The following is a 21,173-nucleotide window of genomic DNA, read 5'->3' on the forward strand; positions in this document are numbered from 1 at the left end:
GGAATGGACAACAGTGGACAGAGAAGGGGCGCCATGCAGGAGCGGTCTCTGCACGCCGGGAGCCCGGATGGCACTCTCCCGCACACCACCCACAGCCTGAAGTGCTGCTGGCTTAGGAAGTGTTCTGTCTGCATCAGCTGTAGTGACACAAGCACAGATATTCTACAGCGTGAATGTGTTCTGTGAAGACAATGCTTTCTGGAAGCAGTGTGATTTCTGGCAATACTTTTTCCTATTTTTTTTTTTTGAGATGGAGTCTAGCTCTATCGCTCAGGCTAGAGTGCAGTGGTGCCATCTCGGCTCACTGCAAACTCTGCCTCCCGGGTTCATGCCATTCTCCTGCCTCAGCCTCCTGAGTCGCTGGGATGACAGGCACGCGCCACCATGCTGGGCTAATTTTTTTTGTATTTTGAGTGGAGACGGGGTTTCACTATGTTGGCCAGGCTGGTCTTGAACAACTGACCTCAAGTGATCCACTGACCTTGGCCTCCCAAAGTGCTGGGATTACAGGCATGAGCCACCGCACCTGGCCCCTATGCTTTCTAATAGAGATCCCAAGTGTTAGCAAAAACCGGCCCATGCAGCCCAAAGGGAGCTCGTCAGTTTCATGCATCTGGGTATCATCAACACCGAGCCTTCGCTCCTGTCTGCTGCTGATGAGTCAACAGTGGGAATGAGTTCTCCTCAGGGTGGGAGGTCAGGCAGCCCAAGGCTGGGGCTGGAGGAAAACCATGCACTTACGTTCATATATTTCACGTCAAGTTCTATCTTCTTCTCCAGCTCATGGATAATCTCTTTGTGGAATTTTTTAAACTGTTAACAAAAGGAAATAAATTCACACCAGATTTGAGACTTTAAGCAAAGTAAGTTCTAAAACCTAAAACAAGTGTATTTTGTAAATAGAAACACAGATCACGTACATTTTCATCAAGACTCTCGTTGAGTTTCTTGTGGGTACTTGAAATCTCTATGAGGACATGTCCTGGGAACAAAACCAGATATGTTAGCAGAAAGCCATTGCAATTTTTTTTGGTTTTGAGGTGGAGTTTTTGCTTTGTCGCCCAGGCTGGAGTGCGGTGGCACGATCTTGGCTTGCTGCAACCTCCGCCTCCCGGGTTCAAACAATTCTCCTGCCTCAGCCTCCCGAGTAGCTGGATTACAGGCCTGTACCACCATGCCCGGCTAATTTTTTGCATTTTTAGTAGAGATGGGGTTTCACCATGTTGGCCAGGCAGGTCTCAAACTCCTGACCTCAGGTGATCAACTGCGTTGGCCTCTCAAAGTTCTCGGATTACAGGTGTGAGCCACTGCGCCCGGCCCATTGCACAGTTTTGTAAAGTATTAGGGAAAGGAAAACAGAACAGGGAAACACAGAAATACACTGCCCTCAGGGTCTCTAAGCATCACCCCCGAGACACATCAGGAGCACGACGGGGTCCCCACAGTGGCTTCCAGGGGGACACAGCTGAGAGCAAATGGCTTCTATGACATAATTAATCAGACTCTTCAAACTCACATTCTAACTCTCATGCAAACCCTCTTCAAATTCACATGAGTCTTTCTGTTTCGTCTTTTGTTTTTTGAGTCAGAGTCTGGCTCTGTCACCCAGGCTGGAGTGCAGTGGCGTGACCTTGGCTCACTGCAGCCTCCACCTCCCAGGTTCAAGCTATCCTTCCACCTCAGCCTCCCGAGTAGCTGGAACTCCAGGTGTGCACCACCACACCCAGCTATTTTTTTGGGATATTTTGTGGGGAGGGGTTTTCACCATGCTGCCCAGGTTGGTCTTGAATTTCTGACCTCAAGTGACCCGCCCACCTCGGCCTCCCAAAGTGCTGGGATGATAGGTGTGAGCCACTGTGCCTGGACCGCGTGGCCCTTTCTATATTTACTTGTTCCTGAGTTCTATACATCTGATTTAAATTTTGAGTGTCTCACAAATGATTACTTCGGTCATCACAGAAGATAACTAAGAATAAACAATGATTTATTTTTATCGAATCCCCAGAGTAATCGGATTATCTGTCAGGCACGAGAGATAAAGGCTATTTCTTTTTTCTCATGTTAGTTCTTACAATGTTTTGGAAAATACTAACGCCAGGGGAACCCACAGCAGGAAGAGTGCTCAGCCTGCCTCTCCTGGGAATACACCAGCCCCTGAAACCAAGCACAGTCACGTGACGGGGAAGATGCTCTAGGACAGAGGAGCCCCACTGCCGAGGGCAGCAATCAGGCCCCTGGGATTGCAATCACATCTCTGCAGTGTGTGCCAGTGCACCAGCTCTCTGCCACCTTTCTACAGGTAACATCTGATAAAGGTGAACGAGGGCCTCTCTCTGCCAACTTATCTGCAGGAACCAAATGGGTTTCCTAGGGTCTGACACCTAAGAAATGGGAGAAACACATAGAATCATCTGGAACTACCGTTACTGCCACCATCAAACAATGCCGACCAACAGCAAAATGTGCCGGTGGACCATCCTACAGCTCAGCGGCCAGATGAAAAGGAATTCCAGGCCCGGAGCGGTGGCTCACACCTGTCATCCTAGCACTTTGGGAGGCTGAGGCTGGCGGATCACTAGGTAAGGAGATGAAGACCATCCTGGCCAACATGGTGAAACCCCGCCTCTATTAAAAATACAAAAATTAGCTGGACATGGTGGTACGTGCCTGTAATCCCAGCTACTCTGGAGGCTGAGGTGGGAGAATTGCTTGAACCTGGGAGGTGGAGGATGCAGTGGGCCGGGATCGTGCTACTGTGCTCCAGCCTGGGTGACAGCATGAGACCCTGTCTCCCCACCCCCCAAAAAAGGAATTCTAGTGGGGAACTGAGAGGCTACAGGGGAGGAATCTGAATGAGGACTGTGGTAGAATATGGGGAGAGAGAGAAAGCACAGACTGGACTATGGCCTCGGCTACGATCGCCATATGACCCTATCGTGTCCTGTTCTAGGGACATCTGAGTCTCACACTGGCCACCCAGGCTTCCCTTGTCCCAGGTTAGCATTCCACCCTTGCTGAACACGACCATGCGGACGTCCCATCGGGCACACCTCATCCTTGACGTGTCTCGAAGTGACCTCTCTGGCTGCCCTGCATTCTCTAATTCCAGCTCTCACCTGCCAGCCAGCCAAGTGTCAATCTCTCGTCCACGTGTAATACCTGACGACCAAGACTCTCTCCCTTGGGGACACCAGGCCATCATCAGAGCCACCTGTAGGGTGCAGCCATGTCCCTTCCCAAGCTCTGTGATCTCTTCCCTGCCCAGGACAGAAGGTGTGGGGAATGGCGTGTGGAGTCACCAAGACATGTTCACCCAGTGATCTGTTCCACCAGAGGTGGCAGAGGATTCTCCCATCCACCCCCAGCCCCCAGCACTCACATCCCACCATGTGGGCTTTCGAGGAGGTCCTCTCTCAAGCCTGCCCAACCCCAACGCCTGCTTCCATCCCTCATCCTCTCTCTGGACTCCCAGCTTGTCGCTTCCTGGATCGCCTTCCTCACAGATGCCAGGGAATCTTTCCAAATGCAGGCGTAACATGTCACTCCCCTCCTCCCCCCATGGTGTTCCAGGGAAACCAGCTCCCTTGCTGTACTTCAGAGCCCTCTGCAAAGGGTGCTGCCTAGACAAGGTGGGGTCAGAAGCTCTCAGAGAAGCAGAACTTGCAGGGCTTGTGACAGGTATATAACCTAGTCCCTAAGCCCTGTGGGATTTTACGGTGCTCTGATGGAGGAACTCGATAGCTAAACACGGGGAGTAAAGACAGAATCATCCCAGCGCTCAGGGCTCCACCCTCCGAGTAAGCGAGCTTCCCACTTCACATCCTTAACGACGTCAGCTTCATCTTCCAGAACGCGGCACGAGAAAACCGACAGACCAGAATTCTTCGCAAAAGCCACCTTCACACGGCCGAGAGCATAATTCCATTGACAGGCCATTTTACAGCCCCTCGGTCCATTCAGATACAATCTCAGTTACTTTCACATCTATTTTAAACCCACAAACAATTCCTCATTGGGGATGAAATATAAACAACAACAAAACCCACTCCAGTTATTTAGAAAATCAGACATTCTATTCTTGGCAAGGGAGATCTACTTAAAAAATAAAAAAATAAAAACATCTAAAAATAACGTGGCTCAAAGCATTCGGTGATTTGAGCTAGAGGAAACGCATTCACATTTTTTTCTCATACTGTTCTCTTTCATGAACTTTATTTCCATAACTTTATATAATGTGGCTCTCTGGGAAGCATGCTGCCAAAACCAAGGTGTGTGCTAGGGTGGACGCCAACACCGCTGAACCTGGTGCTCTGGCCTGGCCGGGCCCCTGGGCACGCTCCATGCTCCTGCCCGTGGCTTCCCGCGGCGCAGGGGAGAGGCGCAGTGAAGCAGCTCTTTCACTCTGCGGGCAGGCGGGCAACACCTGGCCTTGTTATTCCTGTCCCTCAGTGCTCCTGGAATTCAGATGCCCGCCTCATAGCAGCTGCCGCCGCAGAGTCCGCGGTCACAGAAAGGATTAACACACATCTTGGCTGCAATTCTGCAAGCAGCCGAAAGTGTATCTTGAAGCGGAAGATGGAAACACCCTTTATGTTCCATTTGCAGAAGCTTCATCTTAAATAGAGCAAGTGTTATTTTATGTTTAAAATGCGATGCCACATGGGTTTGTTTGTTCTTAGTTCGGTAACCTACTTTTTCATAAACTACATTTGAGAAGGAAAAAAAAAAAACCCTGAAAATATTTGAGGGTGAGGCGAATCAGGCATAGGCCGGACTCAGATGAAGCAGAGCTAAGTATGCGCCCCAACAAGAACCACACCGCTGTGCTGTGCGCACTGGAGCGCCTGCTTCCTTTTTCCCCCCGTTATGTTTGCAGTCACCCTTTTGGGAAGAAACTCAGTGCCGAACTGTGATTCAGTCTGAGTGAGGGGCAATACACACGTATTTCCAAAGCATGAACTCAACATAACTCAAAGATATTTTCTACCATCAATTTTTCCTCAATATTCGCATAAGTAATTCACACAGAGTGTTATAGCTTTATGAGAGTTTGTCTAGCAGGTTGTGGAAATCCCCAACAAAAAAGAATGGTTAATGGTGGCGTCACTCTCATTTTAGAAACTGTGAACAAATATGCCCACCATTTTGGACAATATTGCATAAAGAGATGCATTTAGCCAATAGGTGGTATGAAGTTAAAACATAACGTTAAAGAATAAAACTTCAGGAAAATTATTGGTATGAACTCAGAACATTTTCACTGGAAACACAGGGCCAGGCGTGGTGGCTTAAGTCGCAGCACTTTGTAGGGTTCAGGCAGGGGGATCACTTGAGGCCAGAAGTTCAAGACCAGCCTGGGCAACATAGTGAGACCCCCGTCTCTACAAAAAAAAATAAATAAATAAATAAATAAATAAATAAAAATTAGCTGGGCTTCATGGAACATGCCTGTAGTCCCAGCTACTCAGGAGGCTGAGGCAGGTGGATCACTTGAGCCCAGGAGTTCAAGGCTGCAGTGAGCTATGATGGCACCACTGTGCTACAGCCTGGGAGACAGAGCAAGACCCTGTCTCCAAAAAGAAAAAGAATACAGTCATAGGACTATTAATATATTTTCTTCGTCAGTTCACAGTACAAATTTAGAGGAACCAGATGGAGATTACTAATGTACTTGAACTGCATAGGATATGTAGGCATAAAGATTCTTTCCATTTACATCTGATAATGGATAATCAGAACCTGCTTTATTTCCAGAGAACGCAGAGCAATGCCTGAGTCATGCACTACTTCCTACACATCACTACAAGTGGAATCAGATGGTAAAAAGTGGAAGCAGCCAATCTAGTACTGTTCTAAAGCTATGCTGCACAGATTAAAGTAAAATTGATTAATAATATCATTGGAGGCCAGGTGTAGTGGCTCACGCCTGTAATCCTAGCACTTTGGGAGGCTGAGGCAGGCAGATCACAAGGTCAGGAGTTCGAGACCAGCCTGGCCAATATGGTGAAACCCTGTCTCTACTAAAAATACAAAAATTAGCTGGGCGTGGTGGCAGGCGCCTGTGGTCCCACCTACTAGGGAGGCTGAGGCAGGAGAATCACTTGAACCCAGGGAGGCAGAGATGGCAGTGAGCCAAGATCACACTACTGTACTTCAGCCTGAGCAAGAGTGAGACTCTAAAAAAAAAAAAAAAAAAAAAAATCATTGGAGGCCAGGTGCAGTGGCTCACGCCTATAATCCCAGCACTTTGGGAAGCCAGGGCAGGTGGATCACTTGAGGTCAGTAGTTCAAGACCAGCCTGGCCAACACTGGAAAACCCCATCTCCACTAAAAACACAAAAATTAGCCAGGCGTGGTGGCGCACGCCTATAATCGCAACTGCTTGGGAGGCTGAGGCAGGAGAAGTGCTTGAACCCGGGAAGCAGAGGTTGCAGTGAGCCAAGGTCCTGCTACTGCACTCCAGCCCGGGCGACAGAGCAAGAGTTCATCTCAAAAAATATATACACATAAAAAAATAATAAAAATAAAAACGTCATTGGAAGAAGGACTGATTTTTTCTGACAATTTTCCAAGTTTCAAATGGGATGAGGTGAAAACAGTGGAAGTAAAAGCAAACCTCTCCCCAACACACACATGATACGTTAAATAAATGAGTATGGGCTCTGAAGATTAGAATCACCCACACTGAATCAGTGTGGAGGCAGATTAGCAACCACAAACGTGACAAAATTCGCAAGGCTCTGTCAGCATCTGAGAACCTGCAGTCCCTGGACGCAGCTGGAGGTAAGGTGCCCTCCTCCAGTTAGCACCAACACTGCACAAGTTGGGTGCGGTGGCTCACACCTGTAATCACAGCTCCCAGTTTTGGGAGGTCAAGGCAGGAGGATCGCTTGAACCCAGGATATGGGCAACACAGTGAAACCCCATCTCTACAAAAGATACAAAGGGGCCGGGCGCGGTGGCTCAAGCCTGTAATCCCAGCACTTTGGGAGGCCGAGACGGGCGGATCACGAGGTCAGGAGATCGAGACCATCCTGGCTAACACAGTGAAACCTTGTCTCTACTAAAAAATACAAAAAAACTAGCCGGGCGAGGTGGCAGGCGCCTGTAGTCCCAGCTACTTGGGAGGCTGAGGCAGGAGAATGGTGTAAACCCGGGAGGCGGAGCTTGCAGTGAGCTGAGATCCGGCCACTGACCCCAGCCCTGGGCGAAAAAGTGAAACCCCATCCCAAAAAAAAAAAAAAAAGAAAAAAGAAAAAAAAGATACAAAGATAAGCTAGGTGTGGTGTGTGCCGTGCCTGTGGTCCCAGCTACTCGGGAGGCTGGTGCGGGAGGATCACTTGAGCCCAGGAGGATGAGGCTACAGTGAGCCATGACTGTGCCACTGTACTCCAGCCTGGGCAACAGAGCAAGGCGCTGTCTCAAAAAAACAAAACAAAAACACATACAAACAACCAATGCGTGTGTGTGGGTGACCCCAAATAAGTGATAGGGTGAGCGTTGCACAGATCATTCCTCCGTGTCTAGCTGCTGACTTAAACAACAACAGCAGCACATCCTAATCAATGTCTTACATGGAGACTAGTTACTCTACACTGTGCTCAAAACTAACTCACTTAACTAGCGGGTATGCCACAAGAGCCGGCTTGAAGGAGCTAGTCCTGGCCGTGAAGCAGCTCATACTGGGACAACTTGAGCACCAAAATAGTTACAGGGAGTCATACATTATAAGTCATTGAAAAGCCCAGGAATCCGCGAGTCCACAGTCAACAGATTAGAAAAAAGAAATGGGGGACCAGGGACAGCTCTTGCCAGAAGCAGAGTTGCACAGTGCCAATCAGTAAATGAAGAGGGCGTATAGAGATGGAAAATCAGCACCACAGGGCAGGGAAGACTTGTCCGGGCAGAAATCATCAACAGATGCTCAACTAGGGCACAAGTGTTGACGAGGAAAGAGATTTGCATGGTTTGAAAGTGTTTTCCCCACCAACTGCTTACGAGTCGTGATTAAAAAAACAAAAACAAAAACATTAACCATCCAGTGTAGAGATCAGACAACACCTTCAATGGATAATCAAAACATAACAAATGAGAGGAAAATGAACACTGTGTGCTCAAATTTTATACTCAGCAGACACAAAATGACTTGGACAGTATTCTAGCTGAGACCACACAATCTGAATCCAATCAGGGAGATCCGGTATTTAAAAGTGAGGATCCTGGCCGGGCATGGTGGCTCATGCCTGGAATCCCAGCCCTCTGGGAGGCCAAGGCAGGTGGATCACCTGAGGTCAGGAGTTCGAGACCAGCCTGGTCAACATGATGAAAAAACTCTGTCTCTATTAAAAATACAAAAATTAGCCGGGTATGGTGGTGCATATCTATAATTCCAGCTACTTGGGAAGCAGAAGCATGAGAATTCCTTGAACTTGGGAGGCAGAGGTTGCCGAGATCACGCCACTGTACTCCAGCCTGGGCAAGAGAGCAAGACCCTGTCTCAAAAACAAAACGAAACAAAACAAAACAAAACAAGGCAGACGTGGTTGGCTCACGCCTGTAATCCCAATACTTTCGGAGGCCGAGGCCGAGGCAGGCGAATCGCCTGAAGTCAGGAGTTTGAGACCAGCCTGGCCAACATGGTGAAACTGTCTCTACTAAAAATACAAAATTAGCTGGGCATGGTGGTGCACACCTGTAATCCCATCTACTAAACAGAAGAATCACTTGAAGCTGGGAAGCAAAGGTTGCAGTGAGCTGAGATCAGACCACTGCACTCCAGCCTGGGCGAGAAGGGCAAAACTCTGTCTCCAAAAAAAAAAAAAGGAAGATTTTGTATTCCTGACTATTCATCCTTGTTTAGGATTTCTGATGTGGGTTCATGCCTGTGCCAATTCTTTATTGCAGTACTAAATGGATTTACTTATTTCTTTTTAGAGAGGAATAAAATGATTTCATCCACCTCGAGCAGTTAATCCAGTGCTTGCTGAGGGAGGTAAGGGGGAAAATGGGGAAATGTGTTAACAGGAGAAATATTATCAACATTTTGCTTCACAGTAAGGTCCCTGGCAACCTCCATTTTAGAAAATGATAGACATGGCTGGAGACGTGGAGGTGAAAATCCAAAAAGAGTTGCAACCAGAAATCCGAACACTGTTTTTTTTTTCTTGGAGGATGGGCTCCCTTTTAGACACAGCACAAATACTGTGTCTTTTAATATATATAGACTTCATCTTATATATAAGTCTAGAATGGATTGCTCAGAGGACATTGACTTTTTTCATACTAAAAAGTCAGAAGCGACTGCTAACCTCTGAGTAATATAATACAAGATCTTTAGGAAGAAGAGCTCATGAGGAAGATGGGAAGGCTGGCTGAGGAGGTGGGAGAAAGGCCAGGCGCTGTGAAAGGGAAAAGATTGGTTGCAGCTTCAGAAGGCAGAAGCTTCTGGATCATCGGCCTCTACAGAGACTCAAGGACACGAAGACGGGGCAAAGGTCACAGCATCTGCAGGAAGATGCAATGACGTCAGACGGGCCTCTTAGTACCTGCGCATGCCCGGGAAGTCCCCTCACCTCTTTCTGCAGTATCTCTTGGAGCTGTGGTATTCTCATCTGTGCAGAGTGCCTGCTCCACAGGCTTCGGGGGGTACCGTGCTTTCCAGTGTTCTGCAGAGAAACACTGGCTGCTGAGGTGCCCCAGTTTAGTCACATGGAGCGAATGGGTTCAATAATGCACTGGCTTGCACCTGCAGTCCCAGCTACTTGGGAGGCTGAGGTGGGAAGACTGCTTGAGCCCAGGAGTTCGAGACCAGCCTGGGAACATGGCAAGATTCCATCTCACACACACACACACACACACAAAATTCAGAACACACACCAACAAAAATGGGGCCACACACTCCTCAACAGGCCATTTTCTGGGTGAGTACTTGTTTTCTGGAAATAAAATCCACACATGCAATTGTTTAGCCTGTAGTCAGCATTGTTTGGTGCACTTTCCATGTATCCATCTGTATATTCAGCTCGACACTTCTGTCACAGCCTTTCTTTCCCCCATCCCAGAGTCCTCAAAGGAAAAAGTGTCAATCTCCTATTACCTAAGGGAACATACCTGTAGAATATACTCTATTTTCCTCTATCTTTTAAGACCTTAAACAGAATACTGAGCACCTCAGTCTGAAGTGCTGACATTTCTCCTATAGTTAAAGTTGCAGCCATCAGGACTGATCCATCAGAGAACACACACAGCTGGTCACTGTTGATGCAAAAACAATCGCAAAGGCACTTCCGGTTTCCACTCCAGCACGTCTAAGAGCTTGGAGGTCGTCACAAAATAAGCTAAACAAATGGAAACAAGCTAAAATAAGAAACAGTTGTTCTGAGATTCATGACAGAATTAAGCTCACAGGGTAAAGATGTGCCCGGAAAACTGGACAGACAGGTGGATGCAGAGACTCATAGTTCACAGGGAGCAGAGACCAATGCGGGAGCCATTCCTGGCAGAAACTCTTACACTGCAATGGATGAATTGCTGGGGGCTTGGCATGGAGGAATCTGAGAGTTCAAAACTTCAGGGGGTCAGTCTTTGGGGCAGTCCCCACACTGTCATGAGTTTTATGTCCAGGAGTCCCACCACATTCTCACTGGGGAGGTTGGAGAAGATTCCCCTGGGGCTTCTGGTGGAGGGAGTGGGAGGCAAACATTCTAAAGTATGCCCAGAGCTTTGTTCTGTTCCAGTTATGTTCTCTGTACGGAGGGCCAGGCCTCAAGGGAATCTGCTGTAATAAAGCCTTATCCGACCAGGGAAAGGGCGACTTGCTAACTCCAGCCCCCTCCAGTCTTCCTGTCTCAAGTAGAGGGAGGAAAAAAAAAGACTCAAACTCTTCTGAAAGGCATCCCAGGAACTCTGGCCTATCACTCCACAACCGTCCAAACACAGGGATTTAAACATAAGAGGAAGGTTCTTCCCTTCCCCAGTACTTGACCACCAAGTTAACCATCAACATGGCTCCGGGATAGTATCTGTGGGTTACAGCACAGAGCCGTACGTAAGACACAGGCTTCATTTAGAAGAATTTTTGGGAAAACCAAAGACAACAGCAGACACAAAAAAACAAGGACATCGGAGGAAAACCGAAGCCTCTGACTCTGTTATAGATACAGCTTCCTCTATCGTTAAATCCATGCTAACTCCTAGCCAGATAAACACAAATCCTCACACTCAAGGCTCATCTACCTCAGTTCCTATTACCCGACATGTCATGTTCAGCTTCTAAAAGCAACAAACATTACAGGCATGCTAAGAAAAACCAATCTGAAGACACAAAGCAAGCATCAGAACCAGATTCAGATGTGGCAGATAATCTGGAATTATCAGAGAACTGCCAACCACTATGACTAATATGCTGAGGGTTCTATTGGAAAAAGTGGGCATTACACAAGAAGAGATGGGTATCGGAAGCAGAGAGATGGTGTGTTAGTCCGTTTTGTGTTGCTTATAAAGAATACTTGAGCCTGGGTAATTCATTAATAAAGGAGGTTTAGGCTGGGCATGGTGGCTCACGCCTGTAATGCCAGCACTTTGGGAGACCGAGGCGGGCGGATCATCTGAGGTCAGGAGTTCGAGACCAGCCGGACCAATACGATGAAACCCTGTCTCTACTAAAAACACAAAATTAGCTGGGCGTGATGGCACATGCCTGTAATCCCAGCTAATCAGGAGGCTGAGGCAGAAGAATCGCTTGAACCCAAGAGGTGGAGGTTGCAGTGAGCCGAGATCATGCCATTGCACTCCAGCATGGGTGACAGAGCAAAACTCTGTTTCAAAACAACATAATAAAAAATCAAGGAGGTTTATTTGGCTCATGGTTCTGTGTGGTACCGGCATCTCTTTGGCTTCTGGCGAGCCCTCAGGAAACTTTTACTCAAGGCAGAAGGCAAAGTTGGCACAGGCATGTCATATGGCGAGGGAGGGAGCAAGAGAGTTGGAGGGGTGCTCTCTCTGTTAAGCAACCAGATTTTTTTTTTTTCTGAGACGGAGTCTTGCTCTGTCGCCCAGGCTGGAGTGCAGCGTCATGATCGCAGCTCCCTGCAAGCTCCATCTCCCGGGTTCATGCCATTCTCCTGCCTCAGCCTCCTGGGACTATAGGTGCCCGCCACCTCGCCCGGCTAATTTTTTGTATTTTTAGTAGAGGCAGGGTTTCACGGTATTAGCCAGGATGGTCTTGATCTCCTGACCTTGTAATCTACCTGCCTCGGCCTCCCACAGTGCTGGGATTACAGGTGTGAGCCACCACGCCCGGCAAGCAACCAGATCTTATGTGGCCTAATACAGTGAGAACTCACTTATTACTCCAAAGAGGGCACCAAGCCATTCATGAAGGATCTGCCCCCATGACACAAATACCTCCCACTAGGCCCCACCTCCAACAGTGGCGGCCATATTTCAACACAAAATTTGGAGGGGACAAATATCCAAAATATATCAAATAGAAACTCAGAGATTCAAAAAGAAATACTAGAAATCAAAAACACTGAAATGAAGAAACAAAGAATGCCTTTGATAGGTTCAGTAGACTGGACATGACCAAGGGAAGGATGAATGAGCTTGAAGATATGTCAGCATAAACTTCCGAAACTGAAATGCAAGGAGAACAAAGAAGGAAAAATGAAACAGAATATCCAAGAACTGTGGGGAAATTACAAAAGGTGTAAATACCCTCTGTAAATATTTTCAGTGAGGTGCGATCTAGTCTTCCAATACTGGTAATGGAAATACCAGGAGAAAAAGAGAGAAGGGAACAAAAAGAATAAAAACTGATGTAATAATATCTGAGAATCTTCCAGAGTTAATGACAGACACCAAACCACAGACCCAAAAAGCTCAGAGAACCCAAGACAGGATGAATACTAGAAAATCTACACCTTCGTATAGCATATTCAAACTGTAGATTAGCAAAAAGAAAAATCTTTTTTTTCTTTTTTGAGACCGAGTCTCACTCTGTAGCCCAGGCTGGAGTGCAATGGCACGATCTCGGCTCACCGTGACCTCCGCCTCCCAGGTTTAAGCGATTCTCCTGCCTCAGCCTCCTGAGTAGCTGGGATTACAGGCGTGCACCACCATATCCAGCTAATTTTGTAATTTTAGTAGAGATGGGGTTTCACCATGTTGGCCAGGGTGTGTTTAAAAATCCTGACCTCAGGTGATCCACCCACCTCAGCTTCCCAAAGTGCTTGGATTACAGGCGTGAGCCACCATGCCCGGCCAAGAAAAATCTTAAAAGCCGGAGGAAAAGAACAACTTGCTTCTACAAGAACAATGATAACAATGACATCAGACTTCTATTTACAAACCATGCAAACAAGAAGAGAGTGGAGTAAAATACTTAAGTGTTGGAAGAAAAAAATTCACCAACATAGAATTCTTGAGTAAAATCATCCTTCAAAAGTGAAGAAGAGATAAAGACATTCTCAAACAAAAACTGAGGAAATTGGTTGCCAGTAGGTCTGACTTGCGAAAAGATGTTAAAAGAAGTTCTTCAGAGACAAAAATCACATAGGTCAGAACTTTGGATCTACATAAAGAAAGGAATAGGGCTGGGCGCGGTGGCTCACACCTCTAATTCCAGCACTTTTGGGAGGCTGAGGTGGGCCAGGAGTTTGAGACAACCCTGGCCAACATGGTGGAACTCTGTCTCTACCAAAAATATAAAAATTAGCCAGCTGTGGTGGCGCATGCCTGTAATCCCAGCTACTCGGGAGGCTGAGGCATGAGAATTGCTTGAACCTGGGAGGCAGAGGTTGTAGTGACCCACGGTCGCTCCACTGCACTGTAGCCTGGGCGACAGAGCGCTCCATGTCAAAAAAAAAAAAAAAAAAGACAACATTCTGGATATTTTAATGTCACATATTTTCAGTGAGGTACGATCTAGTCTTCCAATACCTAAGGTAGTATTTAATAAAGATGTCTCCTTCAAAAAGTGTAACAAAGTATTCAGGCCCAGCGCAGTGGCTCACACCTGTAATCCTAGCACTTTGGGAGGCTGAGGCGGGTGAATCACAAGGTCAGGCGTTCAAGACCAGCCTGGCCAACACAGTGAAACCCCGTCCCTACTAAAAATACAAAAAATTAGCTGGGCCTAGTGGTGGGCGCCTGTAATCCTAGCTACTCAGGAGGCTGAGGCAGAAGAATCACTTGAATCCGGGAGGCAGAGGTTGCAGTGAGCCAAGATCGCGCCACTGCCCTCCAGCCCAGGCTACAGAACTGAGACTCCAGGCCGGGCGCGGTGGCTCAAACCTGTAATCCCAGCACTTTGGGAGGCCGAGACGGGCGGATCACGAGGTCAGGAGATCGAGACCATCCTGGCAAACACGATGAAACCCCGTCTCCACTAAAAAATACAAAAAACTAGCTGGGCGAGGTGGCGGGCGCCTGTAGTCCTAGCTACTCAGGAGGCTGAGGCAGGAGAATGGCGTAAACCCGGGAGGCGGAGCTTGCAGTGAGCTGAGATCCGGCCACTGCACTCCAGCCTGGGCGACAGAGCGAGACTCCGTCTCAAAAAAAAAAAGAAAAAGAAGTGAGACTCCGTCTCCAAAAAAAAAAAAAAAAAAAAAAAAAACAGTATTCATTATATGAAAGAGTAGGGAGACCCAGGGCTTAGGTGAAAATTCTCTTATTAGGACTGACAAATTGATTCAGGAAGCAAATTAAATGTTTATTTCCCACTTGCCTTTTGATTAGCAATTAAACTGACTTAGTTTATCTATTCTACACAAGTACTGTTGAGTTAAAGCACAGGATTTGCAATAAAGAGAAAATACTTCCCAGGTTGGGTTTTAATGCACTAGTCTTATTTTAGCTAAAAGGACAATGTTAATTTATTCAAATGTATCAATTATGTATCACAAATAATTGATCAATTTTGCATCTATATACAGATGATGAGTGCTTGTTTCCTTTCTATTTTTTTGAGACGGAATGGAGTCTCACTCTGTCACACATGCTGGAGTGCAGTGGCATAACCTCAGCTCACGGCAACCTCTGCGTCCTGGGTTCAAGCCATCCTCCTGCCTCAGTCTTCTGAGTAGCTAGGACTACAGGGATGCACCACCACGCCCGGCTACTTTTTGTATTTTTAGTAGAGACTGGGTTTTGCCATGTTGGCCAGGCTGGTCTTGAACTCCTGACCTCATGTGATCCACCCGCCTCAGTCTTCCAAAGTGCTGGGATTACAGGTGTGAGCCACCGTGCCCAGTGGCACTTGTTTTCTTTATATCTGAATGTAACACAACATTAAAAGATCAAAAGTTTTCTACAACTTATTATATCAAGTAAATTAGCATTAATTATTCATCTTCCTTCTTCACTGATTAGTAGATGAAGGTTAAAATACAACCATTTTCATGCTAACAAAAATAAAAACAGGTGGATTATCAATAATGAATAAGGCTGACAACGACTTATTCCCTATGATATTACTAATTAACTGTAGGCATTTTTATTCGAGGCTTAAAAAATGCTACATCTGGACTTTTAAACATTTCTTTAAAAATATTAAAATATGGGGCCGGGCATGGTGGCTCACGCCTATCATCCCAGCACTTAGGGAGGCCAAAGCGGGCGGATCACCTGAGGTCAGGAGTTCGAGAACAGCCTGGCCAATATGGCGGAACCCCGTCTACTAAAAATACAAAAATTAGCTGGGCATGGTGGCACGTGCCTGTAATGCCAGCTACTCAGGAGGCTGAGGCAGGAGAATCGCTTGAATCCGGGAGGCAAAGGTTGCAGTGAGCTGAGATCGCACCACTGCACTGCAGCCTGGGTGACAGAGCAAGACACTGTCTCAAAAAAATAAAATAAAATAAAATAAATAAATAAATAAATAAATAAACCTGCTGTCAGGGTGCAGAGGCTCACGCCTGTAATCTCAGCACTTTGGGAGGCCTAGGCGGGTGGATTACCCGAGGTAAGGAGTTTGAGAACAGCCTGGCCAACATGACAAAACCGCATTTCTACTAAAAAAAAAAAAAAAAACAAACAAAAATTAGCTGGGTGTGGTGGCATGTGCCTGTAATCCCAGCTACTTGGGAGGCTGAAGCAGGAGAATCCCTTGAGCCTGGGAGGTGGGGGTTGCAGTGAGCAGTGATCACGCACTGCACTCCAGCCTGGGTTACAGAATGAGACTCCGTCTCAAAAAAAATAAAAAAGTCAGGTGGCATCCCTCCTCAGTTGGCAACCTCCAGAGGCCCCACCTGCACCCAGGGTTAAGAGGTAGAGCCGCCCTTGCCAGGACCCTCCAAGCCCTACGCGACCCAGCCTCACACCTTCTGTCTGCAGACCTCATCCTCGCCTGCCCCTCAGCCACACTGGCTTACGTGCGTGACCCAAGCCCACTAAAGCCTCAGGGCCTTTGCACTTGCCAGCTCCCACTAGAATGTTCTCCCCAGACACCTGCCTGATGAGTTCCCCCAATGCATGTCCCTGACCACCCTACCTAAGCCAGCTACATCCCACCCCTTCTATCACTCGGTGGCCCCTTGCCTTTCTACTACCTGGATATTAGACTTGTTTATCTGTCCACCCCACTAGAATGTTAGTTCCCTGATGGCAGGGACTTCTGTTTCACTGATTTATCCCTAGTGACTAGAACAATGCCTACGAGACAGGCCATGCTCATTTAAATGAGCACACTGGGCTGGGCGCAGTGGCTCATGCCTATACTCCCAGCACTTTGGGAGGCCGAGATGGGTGGATCACCTGAGGTCAGGAGTTCAAGACCAGCCTGGCCAACATGGTGAAACCTCGCCTCTACTAAAAATACAAAAAATTAGCTGGGTGTGGTGGTGGGCTCCTGTAATCCCAGCTACTCGGGAGTCTGAGGCAGGAGAATCACTTGAACCTGGGAGGTGGAGGTTATAGTGAGCTGAGATCGCGCCACTGCACTCCAGCCTGGGCAACAGAGTGAGATTTTGTCTCAAAATAAATAAATAAATAAATAAATAAATAAATAAATAAATAAGCAAGCAAGCAAGCACACTGATATTTAAATATGAAAGAAAAACTACTGCAATTTCTTATTAGATATTTGGTTCTATGTCCTTTTCAGAATACCAAGGGATAACTATCCACCCCCTCAAACTAAGGGACAATTTTCCCCACAAACCAAGAAGACACAAACCCTGTACCCAATCCCAGTACTCCAGTCTTCATCTTCTTCCCTGGCTCACGGCTCCACGGTGGTGCCAAGGCTCACGTGTGGAGTGTTACATTTTAAAAAGCAGTGCACAAAGTCTGTAGGCACAGGTTTTAACTACGTAAAAACAGGTATTTAAAAATAATAGAGATAGAAATTGAGTTTGATGTTTATTAGGTTCATCTCTCAGTAAAGGTATACACTTAAAAAATACATAAAGTATATTTTAATTCTCATTTTAAAATGAAAGTATGTTTCTAAGCTTCCCGGGGGACTTGTAAGCTATTTTAAAATGTTAATATGAAATGAGAAATTAGGCAGGAGAATAAACATGGCATAAGATTAAAATGTTTAATCAACTACATTAAGGAGAAAAAGAGAGACCTTAACAGGTCACAAATTTCTACAGTTATAAATAATGGAAGCTACTAACAGCCCTGCCTTCGAGTTTAAATGCCTGAGTCACACAGATCAGCTTCAGTGCATCCAAGAGTTATAGGAACAGACTTACGCTGGAGTCTGAAAGTCCAGCTTCATTGTAGAGCTCACCATTTAATGTGTCTCTTTAGTCACCTAGTAATTTTTATTTTACCTTTGAACCCATACTTCTAAGATATTAGTCAGTTTTTTTTAAATAACTAAAAACCTTTTAGTCCTAGTAATACTAATTCATATTTCAATTTGAAACAAGAACATACAAACCCAGAATCTGCAGCCTGGCACACAAAATAATGAGGCTCCATTAAGGGTTTTTGTTTGTTTGCTTTTTTAAGAGAGAGTGTCGCTCTGTCATCCAGGCTGGAGTAAACTGGCATGATCTCGGCTCACTGCAACCTCTGCCTCCTGGGTTCAAGCAATTCTGTCTCAGCCTTCCAAGTAGCTGGGACTGACTACAGGCGCCTACCACCACGCCTGGCTAACTTCTGTATTTTTAATAGAGACAGGGTTTCACCATATTGGTCAGGCTGGTCTCGAACTCTGGACCTCAGGTGATCTGCCCGCCTCGGTCTCCCAAAGTGCTGGGACTACAGGCGTGAGCCATCGTGCCTGGCCAAGTTTTTAAAAATGTATCTTCGGCCAGGCGTGGTGGCTCACGCCTGTAATCCCAGCAGCACTTTGGGAGGCTGAGGCATGCGGATCACGAGGTCAGGAGATCGAGACCATCCTGGCTAACATGGTGAAACCCCATCTCTACTAAAAAATACAAAGAATTTGATGGGCGCCTGTAGTCCCAGCTACTCGGGAGGCTGAGGCAGGAGAATGGTATGAACCCGGGAGGGGGAGCTGGCAGTGAGCCGAGATGGCGCCACTGTACTCCAGCCTGGGCGACAGAGCAAGACTCCATCTCGGGGGGAAAAAAAAAATTATCTCCCATGATCCTCTCCATGAGCCCTAAATCCCAGGTCAGTGGAAATATCCCATCCCCTCTCTCTGTTCCCTTCCCCAGAAAATATCACCCTTTCCACTTCCAACGCTGACCACGGGGATATTACACATCACCTGACACTCAGTTTCCCTCCATCCCCACATAGGTGGGCTCATCTCTTCCCATGAAATCCTATAGCCTTTGTACCATTTTATTCTTGCATTCCACCCTTAATAGTATTAAAACTATGTGTATAAATGAGCACATGTGTGTATATGTATATACACATTTCAACATCTCCTTTACTGCGTTGCAGATATCTTGAAGGTGGGGACCAAGTTTTATTAACACTGTAAATGAGGACCTTGATTTCAAGAAAGCCCAGATAAATCCGATTCATTGGATTAGAGCCCAATACTCTTATCTGATACACTCGTTTAGTCAATCAACAAACATTTCTAAACTCATCCTTAACTACATCCAATTCTCACATCCTTGCCTCATGAGAAGTTATTACTGAGGTGGGCAGGGGTGGCACAGGTGTGGTAACTGCTGCTAGCTACCCCGCTCGTATCCCCCTCCAGCAGACGCCAATGAAGGACCACTGGGACACCTTCCCTCAGCTTCAGTCCCATTCTTGAGACATTGCAGCAGCACAGCCGTTCACAGTTCCTGTTCGGGTTGTACAGAAGGGCTTGTCCCAAGGCCATTTTTTATACTGAATCAAATTCTGGCTTCCTGGATCCTCCTTCAACTGGACTGAAGGAACGATACACAGGAGGTCTAAATCCTCCTCTCCGCGGCCATAAAAAGGGAAATCATGTCCTTTGCATGGATGCAGCTGGAGGCCAGTATCCTTAGTGAATTAACGCAGGAACAGAAATCCAAATACCGCATATCTCACTTATAACTGGGAGCTCCACATTGGGTCCTCGTCGACATGAAGATGGGAACCATAGACACTGGGGACCATGAGCGGGGGTGGGAGAGAGGGGAATAAGGGTTGAAAAAGTAACTATTGTGTGCTATGCTCACTACCTGGGTGACAGGATCAGTCATACTCCAAACTTCCGCATCACACGATATACCCAGGTAACAAACCCACGCCTGCACCCCCCGAGTCAAAATACAAGTTGAAAGTAAAATAAATAAATGCATAAATAGGCCAGGCGTGGTGGCTCATGCCGGTAATCCCAGCACTTTGGGAAGCTGAGGCGGGTGAATCACTTGAGGTCAGGAGTTCCAGACCAGCCTGGCCAACATGGTGGAACGCTGTCTCTACTAAAAATACAAAAATTAGCCAGGTGTGGTGGCGGGCGCCTCTAGTCCCAGCTACTTGGGAGGCTGAGGCAGAATGGGGTGAACCCAGGAGGTGGAGCTTGCAGTGAGCAGAGATCACGCCACTGCACTCCAGCCTGGGCGACAGAGTGAGACTTCGTCTCAAAAAAAAAAAAAAGAAAAGAAAAGAAAATGAAGTGCCCTACAAGGTTTTAGAAGGGGTGGAGAGGCTGGAAAGGTCTAAGGTTGAGTGCTGTGAGTTTTGTGGTGAATGTCCCACTATCCATGGAATCAAGGACTTTGAATTTAAACCCCAACTTTGCTCCTTACCTGTTGTGCGTACTCCTTAGTTGGATGAAATTAGACAAGTCACTTAACCTAAGCTTCCATTTTCTTGTCCATAAAATGGGAATAATATCTCTTACCTGAGAGGACTGCTGTGAAAACTAAATGAGACACCTGAATTTCGTATTTCCATTAATGCTAATAAAATTCATTTACTGTGCAAAGTGCACTGAGTCAGAGCCAACTAAAACTCTTCACAGGGTCATGGCGAGGTTATGAGGCAGTGCATGTGGGAAGTGCTGGAAAGTGTGTGGCACGCTGTCTGAAAAATCTCTCCCCAACGAGGACCCAATTCTGGTTCTCAGATACCTTTTTTTTTTTTGAGAGTCTAGCTCTGTGGCCCAGGTTGGAGTGCAATGGCACCATCTTGGCTCACTGCAACCTCCACCTCCTGGGTTCAAGCAATTCTCCTGCCTCAGTCTCCCGAGTAGCTGAGATTACAAGCATGTGCCATCAAGCCCAGCTAGTTTTTGTATTTTTAGTAGAGACGAGGCTTCGTCATTTGGCCAGGATGGTCTTGAACTCCTGACCTCAAGTGATCCGCCCGCCTCGGCCTCAGATACATTCTTGTGTGAACAGTTGAGGAGAATAAGGCAGCAATCAGATGTTAATGGCATTGCTTCCAGACTGCCTGAATATTCCAGAGTACCAGAAAACACTGGTCAAATAACTGCTACTCCTACAGATTTCATAGCTGGGTATGTGTCCGGGTGCAGTGGCTCACCCCTGTAATCCCAGCACTTTAGGAGGCTGAGGAGGGTGGATCACAAGGTCAGGAGTTCAAGACCAGCTTGGCCGACATGGTGAAACCCTGTCTTCACTAAAAAAAAATACAAAAATTAGCTGGGCATGGTGACGTGCACCTGTAGTCCCAGCTACTCAGGAGGCTAAGATGAGAGAATTGCTTGAACCCAGGAGGTGGAGGTTGCAGTGAGCCAAGATCACGCCATGGCACTCCAGCCTGGGCGACACAGCAAGACTCCATCTCCCAAA

General features: G+C 46.9%; 1 protein-coding gene across 1 annotated transcript in view; it reads right to left on the bottom strand.

Moving 5' to 3' along the window:
* Positions 1-21,173, bottom strand: part of BAIAP2L1 (BAR/IMD domain containing adaptor protein 2 like 1) — a 117,972-nt gene that overhangs the window by 27,577 nt on the left and 69,222 nt on the right. The window contains exons 4-5 of the mRNA XM_017861643.1: positions 921-982; positions 742-813 (exon numbers count right to left, since the gene is read on the bottom strand). Of these exons, the coding sequence (XP_017717132.1) occupies positions 742-813; positions 921-982 (134 nt within the window). The remainder of the gene's footprint in view (positions 1-741; positions 814-920; positions 983-21,173) is intronic.

This window comes from Rhinopithecus bieti, unplaced genomic scaffold (genome assembly GCF_001698545.2).
Source record: "Rhinopithecus bieti isolate Rb0 unplaced genomic scaffold, ASM169854v2 scaffold_62057, whole genome shotgun sequence".
Taxonomy (NCBI): domain Eukaryota; kingdom Metazoa; phylum Chordata; class Mammalia; order Primates; family Cercopithecidae; genus Rhinopithecus; species Rhinopithecus bieti.